The sequence below is a fragment of the Rhincodon typus genome, chromosome 13 (assembly GCF_021869965.1).
Source record: "Rhincodon typus isolate 14 chromosome 13, sRhiTyp1.1, whole genome shotgun sequence".
Taxonomy (NCBI): domain Eukaryota; kingdom Metazoa; phylum Chordata; class Chondrichthyes; order Orectolobiformes; family Rhincodontidae; genus Rhincodon; species Rhincodon typus.
The window spans coordinates 428,536-438,504 of NC_063344.1; the positions used below are offsets into that span (position 1 = coordinate 428,536).

At 45.7% G+C, this 9,969-nt stretch overlaps 1 protein-coding gene across 1 annotated transcript in view; it reads right to left on the bottom strand.

Moving 5' to 3' along the window:
- mecom (MDS1 and EVI1 complex locus) overlaps positions 1-4,440 on the bottom strand; it is a 123,406-nt gene extending 118,966 nt beyond the window's left edge. Inside the window, exon 1 of the mRNA XM_048604474.1 lies at positions 4,319-4,440. Coding sequence (XP_048460431.1) covers positions 4,319-4,440 — 122 coding nt within the window. The remainder of the gene's footprint in view (positions 1-4,318) is intronic.
- Between the last annotated feature and the right edge of the window lie 5,529 nt (positions 4,441-9,969).

The following is a 9,969-nucleotide window of genomic DNA, read 5'->3' on the forward strand; positions in this document are numbered from 1 at the left end:
GGTTTCACAGGTCGGCGCAACATCGAGGGCCGAAGGGCCTGTACTGCACTGTAATGTTCCATGTTCTATGTTCTATGTTTCTCCATTTCAAAAGTTTAAAATTCAGTAGTCTAGTGAAAAGATTAATAATGTAGCTGACTCAGCTGATTGACAGACAGTTATCAGTAAATCACCTGAAGCCTAAATGGGACCTCAATATCTGTTAATTATTATTGAAGTTTAACGAGTGTGAGTCATCTCAGTTCACGGCAGTTCGAGTTAAGGAAGGGCCTGAGGAAAGTGCACAATCAGGAAGGAGAGATCAATCACATCAGGAGTGAGGCACAACCCGAGTGAATATACAGTTCAAGGAATTTGGAGGTAATGTGGGAATTTACTGCAGAAGGAAGGATGTACTTTTGGGGCGGGGGGGGCATAGTTTGCAAGGTTATTTTTAACACAGGATAAAAATCAAATTAAGAAGCAATTAAAATAGAGATGCCCGGCCAGGCGATATTCTGTAAGTGCATGATGCGGGGACTGGTGGGACCCCATTGTAGTTCAAAGTGACCACATTCTGTAGCAAATGATGGTTACTTGAGGAACTCTTGCTCAGAGGTGATGAGCTGGAGTCTGAGCTTCTGACACTGCGACACATCAGGGAGGGGACAGTTACCCCGATGCTGTGTTTCAGGAGACAGTCACACCCCTAAAATTAACTAACTCGAATTTGGTCAGTGGTCAGCGACAGGAGGATATGACTATCAGTGAGGTGGGTAGAGGGATTCAGGAGGTGGTACTGAGGGAACGTCAGCCCTTGAGCGTGTCTAACAGGTTTGTGAATCTTGTTTCCTGCGTGGATGAGAGCGGAGGCTACAGGGAGGATGAGTAAACTGACCATAGCACCGTGGTACAGGGAGGCATTTAAGAGGGGGAGAAAAGAGAAATATGTATTTGGAGATGGTATTGTCAGAGGAATTGACACCGTTCTGTGTTGCTAAACCAAGAGTCCTGAGGGCTGTGTTGCCTGCAGGGGAACTTGGACTGGGAGGGGAAAGATCCGGTTGTTGTGATCCACATTAGTACCAGCAATTTCGGTAGAAAAACGAAAGAGGTTCTGCTGAGGGAATATGAGTGGCTAGGTGCTAAATTACAAAGCAGGACTGAAAACCTAATAATCTCTCGATTACTACCTGAGCCACGAGCAAACTGGCACACGGTCAACAAAATTAAAGAGATAAACATGTGGCACAAAGCTTGGTGTGAGAGAAACGGTTTGGAATTCATGGGACATTGGCACCAGGACAGGGGAAGGAGGGGGCTGCTCTGATGGGATGGGCTCCACCTGAATCATACTACGATGAGAGTCCTGGCGAGTCACATTAACGAGGTTTGTGGTTTTGATTTGATTTGATTTATTATTGTCACAGATACAGTGAAAAGTATTGTTTTGCGTGCTATCCAGACAAATCATACCTTACATAAGTACATCAGGGTAATAGAACAGAATGCAGAATATAGTGTTACAGCTACAGAGAAGGTGCAGAGAAAGATCAATTCCAGAATATGAGAGGACATTTCATTAATCTGATAACAAGCAGGTAAGAAGCTGTACTCAAATATGTTGGTATGAGTTTTCAAACTTTTGTACCTTCTGCCTGGTGGAAGAGAGTGGGAGGGATCTTTGATTATGTTGGCTGCGTTCCTGGTGGAGAGGTGGGGGGTTAGGGGTGTGGGTTCATTTGCACAGAAAATCATGAAGATTAAAGAAGGCCACAGGTTTGCAAAGTCTTTAAAAACCAGCAGAGGACAAGTGAAAAAGCAATAAGAGGGGAGAAGATGAAATTTGAGAGTAAGCTCACTATTGATATAAAAGAAGATTGCAAGAGTTTATTTTAGATATCTGAAAGGTAAGAGAGAGATAGGAATGGACATTAGACCACTGAAAATGAGGCTGGAGGAGTAGTAATGGGGAAAAAAGAAATGACAGAGGAACTGATTAGGTACTTTGCATCAATTATCACGGTGGAACACACCAGCAGCAAACCATGAAGGGTCTAGGCCCGAAACGTCAGCCTCTCTGCTCCTATGATGCTGCTTGGCCTGCTGTGTTCATCCAGCCCTGCGCCTTGTTGTCTCAGAACTTCAACAGATTCAGTGGAGGGAAGAGGTGAGTGTTGTGGCCTCACTAAGGAGAAGGTGCTGGGGAAGCTGAAAGATCTGAATATGGATAAATCACCCAGACCAGATGGACTACACCCCAGAGTTCTGAAGGAGATAGCTGAAGAGATTGTAGAGACATTGGCGATGATTTTTCAGGAATCACTAGAATCAGGGAGGGTCCCGAGGACTGGAAAATGTCAGTGTAACACCCTCGTTTAAGAAGGAAGGGAGGCAGAAGACATTACAGTCCATTATTAAAATGCTAAAATAGGGCTGAGTCAATTTGGCTTCGTCAAGGAGAAGTCATGCCTGACAAATATGTTAGAATCCTTGAGCAGATAATGAGTAAGTTAGACAAAGGAGAACCAGTGGATATGATTTATTTGGATTTCCAGAAGGCTTTTGACAAGGTGATACACAGGTAACTGCCAAATAAGAGCCTATGGTGTTAGGGGCAAGGTACTGGTATGGATAGAGGATTGGTTGACTGGCAGAAGGCAAAGAACAGGGGGAAAGGGATCTTTATCAGGATGGTATCCAGTGACTAGTGGAGTTCTACAGCGGTCAGTGTTGGAATCACAACTATTCATGTTATACATTAATGATCCGGTTGAAGGAACTGAGGGTATTGTTGCTAGGTTTGCAGATGACATAAAGCTAGGCAGAGGGACAGGTAACATTGAGGTAGCAGGAAGGCTGCTGAAGGACTTGGGCAGGCTCAGACAGTGGGCAAGGAAGTGGCAGATGGAATACAATGTTGGAATGGCTTTGAAAATCTGAAGCACATTGGGATATGGAAGTCCGAGTTCAGCATTCTCTTCAGATTAACATACAGGTTCAGTTGGCAGTTAGGAAGGCTAATGCAATGTTAGCATTTATTTCAAAAGTGATGGAATACAACAGCAAATATTCACTGCCCAGGCTGTCTCAGGCCCTGGTCAAATCACATTTGGAATTCTTGATGTGGAGGTGCTGGTATTAGACTCGGGTGAACAAGGTCAAAAATCACACAATGCTGGCTTACAGTCCAACAGATTTATTTGAAAACACTAGCTTTCGAAGTTCTGCTCCTTCCTCAGGTGTAGTGTGGAAGAGGAGGTATACCGATGCAGAATTTATAAGCAGAAACATAAGAATGGCTCACTGACTGCCTCCTGTTGAATCTTTAATCAGTTAGAAAGGAGACAACATGTCTGCTCAAGCCATCAGGAAATATGTGAGCACCGAGTTCATCAGCTGCACTCACAAGGGAGAGCAAAACCTCACCCAAGTACAATGAAAAGCCATCCATACTCTCAAGACCAATCGCAACACCGTTAGCAAACCAGCAGACAAAGGAGGAGCCATCGTCATACAGAATAGGATGGACTACTGTAAAGAAGCCTACCAACAACTGAACAACCAGGAGCACTACAGACATCATAGGGGCAGCACGGTGGCTCAGTAGTTAGCACTGCTGCCTCACAGCACCAGGAACCCGGGTTCGATTCCACCTTCGGGCTATGTGGAGTTTGTACATTCTCCCCGTGTCTGCATGGGTTTCCTCCGAGTGCTCCGGTTTCCTCCCACAGTCCAAAGATGTGCAGGCTAGGTGGATTGGCCATGCTAAATTGCCCCTAGTGTTCAGGGATGTGTAGATTCGGTGGGTTATGGAGTTGGGGCTGGGTGGGATGTCTGAGGGTCGGTGTGAACTTGTTGGGCCGAAGGGCCTGTTTCCATACTGTAGGGATTCTATGAACTACCTGCCAACCCGACCAGAGTACACACTCGTGAACTCAACAGACTGATCAAGACTTTTGATCGGGTCCTTCAGAGTACCCAGAACGCTCTCATCCCACGAGCTTCTTGCACTGGGGACTTCTACTGCCTTCTGAAAATTCACAGACCCAACACACCTGGACGTCCCATCGTATCAGGCAATGGGACCCTGTGTGAGACCCTCTCTGGCTACGTCGAGGGCATCTTGAAACCCACTGTACAGGAAACCCCAGCTTCTGTCGTGACACAACAGATTTCTTACAGAAACTCAACATCCACGGACCAGTCGAACCAGGAAAATTCCTCATCACAATGGACGTTTTGGCACTCTACGCCAGCATCCCTCATGACAACTACATCAATGCAACAGCCTCAGTACTCAATACCACCAATTGCCAATTTCCAGACGCCGTCTTACAATTCATCCGCTTCATCCTCGACCACAATGTCTTCACTTTCAACGACCAGTTCTTCATCCAGACAAACAGAACAGCCATAGGCACTAGATTTGCTCCCCAACATGCCAACATTTTCATGCATAGGTTCAAACAAGACTTCTTTGCTGCACAGGACCTCTGAACAACGCTATACACCAGATACATTGACGACATTTTCTTCCTTTGGACTCACGGCGAGGAATTATTGGAACAACTACAAAGTGATTTTAACAAGTTTCATCCCACCATCAGACTTACCATGGACTACTCTTTAGATTCAGTCTCATTCTCGGACACACACATCTCCATCAGGGACGGACACTTCAGTACCTCACTGTACTGCAAGCCTACAGATAATCTCACGATGCTGCACTTCTCTAGCTTCCACCCTAAACATATTAAAACAGCCATCCCCTACAGACAAGCCCTTCGCATGCACAGGATCTGTTCGGATGAGGAGGACCGTGATGGACACCTGAAGGTGTTGAAGGATGCCTTCTTAAGAACTGAGTACAATGCTCAACTCATCGATTGCCAATTCCTTCGTGCCACAGTGAAAAACCGTAATGATCTTCTCAGAAGACAGACACAGGGTATAACTGAAAGGGTACCCTTCGTCAACCAGTACTTCCCCACAGCGGTGACGAGCACCTCGCCATGATCTTCCGTACGCCTCCACTTCTCACCTTCAAACAACTGCCAAACCTTAAAGAGACCATTGTTCGTAGCAAACTACCCAGCCTTCTGGACAACATCGACCACCATCGGCCACAACAGCATACAGCCCTGTCATGGCAACCTCTGCAGGACATGTCAGATCATCGACATGGGCACTGCCATCACATGTGGGAACACCACCCACCATGTGCACAGCAGATGCTCATGTAACTCGGCCAACGTTGTCTATCTCATACGCTGCAGGCAAGGATGCCCGAGGCATGGGATATTGGCGAAACCATGGAGATGCTATGACAATGGATGAATAGACACCATGCAACAATCGCCAGACAGGGATGTTCCCTCCCAGTTGGGGAACACTTCAGCGGTCAAGGATATTCAGCCTCCAATCTTCAGGTAAGCGTCCTCCAAGGTGGCCTTCAGGATACATAACAACACAGAATCGCCGAGCAGAGGCTAATAGCCAAGTTCTGCACCCTTGAGGACAGCCTCAACTGTGATCTTGGGGTCATGTTGCACTACAGGTGACTCCACCACACTATACACTCTCTCTCACACACACACACTCTCACACAAACACACACACACACACTCACATGGACCGTCTCTGTCTGTCTCTCTCTCTCCGTCTCTGACACACGCGCACGTACACACACACACACTCCCTCACAATCACACAGTCTCTCTCTCTCTCACACACACACACAAACACACATAATTCTATGGGGTGAATTATTTCATCCCAGATGTTTGTGTATTTGCAGATAGATTTTATTTTGTTCAAAATAGATAAAACCAGTCTGACTCCAGGTTAAAACACAGACAGATTCGAGACAAGGCCTCACACCTAAAATGAATTGTCTGACCTAAGATGTCACCTGCTGATAAAACCTTTTATTATCTTGGGGCAATGACTTGAAAGAAATTCTGGGAATTGCACTTTAATCAGTGGAAACTTGCGTCTCCTTTCTAACTGATTAAAGATTCAACGGGAGGCAGTCAGCGAGGGTTGTTACCTTTCTGCTTACAAATTCTGTGTCAGTATACCTCCTTTTCCACACTACACCTGAGGAAGGAGCAGAGCTCCAAAAGTTAGTGTTTTCAAATAAACCTGTCGGACTATAACCTGGTGACGTGTGATTTTTCACATTTGAATATGATGAGCAGTTTTGTGCTTCTACCTCAGGAATCATATACTGGTATTAGAGGGAGTCCAGGAGAGGTTTTGTTTTAAGTCATTTGTGAGATGTGGGCGTTGCTGGCTGGCCAATGTTTATTGCCCATCCCTAGTTGTCCTTGAGAAGGTGGTGGTAAGCTGCTTTCTTGAACCGCTGCAGTCCTACTGCTCTGAGTTGACCAGCAATGCCATTAGAGGAATTTTGACTCAGCGGCACTGAAGGAAAGGTGATATATTTCCAAGTCAGGATGGTGAGTGGAAGGGAACCTGAAGGTGGTGATGTATCTGCGGCCTTTGTCCTTCAAGATGGAAATGGTCATTGGTTTGGAAGGTGCTGTCTAAGGATCTTGGTTGCATTTTTGCAGTGCATCTGATAGACAGTACACACTACTGCGACTGAGCGTCAGTGGTGGAGGGAGTGGATGCTTGTGGATGTCATGACAATCAAATTTACAGAATAATCCTGCGAATGAGGGCTTGTCAAATGAGGAGCATTGACGATTCTGGGTCTGTATTTGATGGAGTTTAGAAAATGGTGAGGATCAGATTGAAACTTACAAGATACTGAGAGGCCTGAATAGAGTGGATGTGGAGAACATGTTTTCACGAGTAGGACAGACTAAGGCCCAAGGGCACAGCCTTATAGCGAATGGGTGACCTTTAGAACTGAGGTGAGGAGAAATTTCCTTCACAAGAGGGTGGTGAATCTGTGGAACTCATTGCCACAGAAGGCTGTGGAGGCAAGGGCAATGTATTTGGGGCAGAGATAGATCACTTCTTGATTTTAAAGGGGATCAAGGGTTACAGGGAGAGGCAGGAAAACAGTGCTGAGACATATATGGAAAGATGTAGGACCGACAGGGTGGTGGTGTTGGGAGATTTTAATTTTCCCAATATTGACTGGGATTCACTGATTGGTAGGGGTTTAGATGAAGCAGAATTTGTAAGGAACATCCAGGAGGGTTTTATGGAGCAGTATGTAAATAGTCCAACTCAGGAAGGGGCCATACTGGACCTGGTGTTGGGGAATGAGCCCAGCCAGGTGGTTGAAGTTTCAGTAGGGGATTACTTTGGAAATAGTGATCACAATTTCCGTAAGTTTTGGAATACTCATGGACAAAGACGAGAGTGGTCCTAAAGAAGAGTGCCAAATTGGGGGAAGGCCAACTATAGCAAGATTCGACAGGAGCTGGGGAATGTGGATTGGGACCAGCTGTTTGAGGGTAAATCCACACTTGATATGTGGGAGGCTTTTAAAGAGAGGTTGATTAGAGTGCAGGACAGACATGTCCCTGTGAAAATGAGGGATAGAAAGGGCAAGATTAGGGAACCATGGATGACAGTTGAAATTGTGAGACTAGCAAAGAGGAAAAAGGAAGCATACATAAGGTCTAGGCGACTGAAAACAGACGAAGCTTTGGTACAATATCAGGAAAGTAGGACCTATTTCACACAAGGAATTAAGAGGGCTGAAAGGGGTCATGAAATATCTTTAGCAAACAGGGTTAAGGAAAATCCCAAAGCCTTTTATTCGTACATAAGGAGTAAGAGGTTAACTAGAGAAACGGCTGGCCCACTCAAGAACAAAGGAGGGAAGTTATGCGAGGAGTCAGAGAAAATGAGCGAGATTCTTAATGAGTACTTTGCGTTGATATTCACCGAGGAGAGGAACATGACGGATGTTGAGGTTAGGGATAGATGTTTGATTACTCTAGGTCAAGACGGTATAAGGAGGGGGGAAGTGTTGGGTATTCTGAAAAGCATTAGGGTGGACAATTCCCCAGGTCCGGATGGGATCTATCCCAGGTTACTGAGGGAAGTGAGAGAGGAAATAGCTGGGGCCTTAACAGATATCTTTGCAGCATCCTTGAGCACGGGTGAGGTCCTGGAGGACTGGAGAATTGCTAATGTTGTCCACTTGTTTAAGAAGGGTAGCAAGGATAATCCAGGTAATTATAGATCGGTGAGCCTGATGTCAGTGGTGGGGAAGCTGCTGGAGAAGATACTGAGGGATAGGATCTATTTACATTTGGAAGAAAATGGGCTTATTAGTGATAGGCGGCATGGTTTTGTGCAGGGAAGGTCATGTCTTACCAACTTGATAGAATTCTTTGAGGAAGTGACAAAGTTGATAGATGAGGGAAGGGCTGTAGATGTCATATACATGGACTTCAGCAAAGTGTTTGATAAGGTTCCCCATGGTAGGCTGATGGAGAAAGTGAAGTCGCATGGGGTCCAGGGTGTACTAGCTAGATGGACAGAGAACTGGCTGAGCAACAGGAGACAGAGAGTTGTAGTGGAAGGGAGTTTCTCAAAATGGAGAATGTGACCAGTGGTGTTCCACAGGGATCCCTGTTGGGACCACTGTTGTTTGTGATATACATAAATGATCTGGAGGAAGGTATAGATGGTCTGATTAGCAAGTTTGCAGATGATACTAAGATTGGTGGAGTAGCAGATAGTGAAGGGGACTGTCGGAGAATGCAGTAGAATATAGTTAGATTGGAGAGTTGGGCGGAGAAATGGCAGATGGAGTTCAATCCAGGCAAATGCGAGGTGATGCATTTTGGAAGATCCAATTCAAGAGCGAACTATGTTGTAAATGGAAAAGCCCTGGGGAAAATTGATGCACAGAGAGATCTGGGTGTTCAGGTCCATTGTACCCTGAAGGTGGCAACGCAGGTCGATACAGTGGTCAAGAAGGCATACGGCATGCTTTCATTCATCGGACGGGGTATTGGGTACAAGATTAGCAGGTCATGTTATAGTTGTATAGGACTTTGGTTCAACCACATTTGGAATACAGTGTACAGTTCTGGTCGCCACATTACCAAAAGGATGTGGATGCTTTGGAGAGGGTGCAGAGGAGGTTCACCAGGATGTTGCCTGGTATGGAAGGCACTAGCTATGAAGAGAGGTTGAGTAGATTAGGATTATTTACATTAGAAAGACGGAGGTTGAGACGCGACCTGATTGAGGTCTACAAAATCATGAGAGGTATAGACAGGGTGGATAGCAAGAAGCTTTTTCCCCCAGAGTGGGGGACTCAATTACTACGGGTCACGATTTCAAGGTGAGAGGGGAACAGTTTAAGGGAGATATGTGTGGAAAGTTCTTTACGCAGAGGGTGGTGGGTGCCTGGAACGCGTTGCCAGTGGAGGTGGTAGAGGCAGGCACAATAGTGTCATTTAAGATGTATCTAGACAGATACGTAAATGGGCAAGGAGCAGAGGGATACAGATCCTTGGAAAATAGGTGACAGGTTTAGAAAGAGGATCTGGATTGGCTCAGGCTTGGAGGGCGGAAGGGCCTGTTCCTGTGCTGTAATTTTCTTTGTTCTTTTGTTCTTTTGTTCTTTATATCAGCCATGATTCAATGGCGGAACAGTCTCAATGGACCAAATGGCCTAATTCTGCTGCTACATATTATGGTCTTAAGATCCAAAACTGGCCGTACCCCCAGCCAAGCTCTTCCATTATCGTTAAAACACTGGCATCTGCCCAACAATGTGGAAAATTGCCCACGTATATCTTGTCCATAAAAAGCAGGACAATTCCAACCCAGCCAATTACCGCCCTATCAGTCTACTGTCAATTATCAGTAAAGTGATGGAAGGTGTTATCAACAGTTTTATCAAGCAGCACCTACTCAGAAATAACCTGTTCAGTGACATCCAATTTGTGTTCTGCCAGGGTCACCCAGCTCCTGAGACCTCAGTACAGCCTTGGTCCAAACATGGAACAAAGCACAAAAATCAAGGAAGAAAAGTGAGGGTTT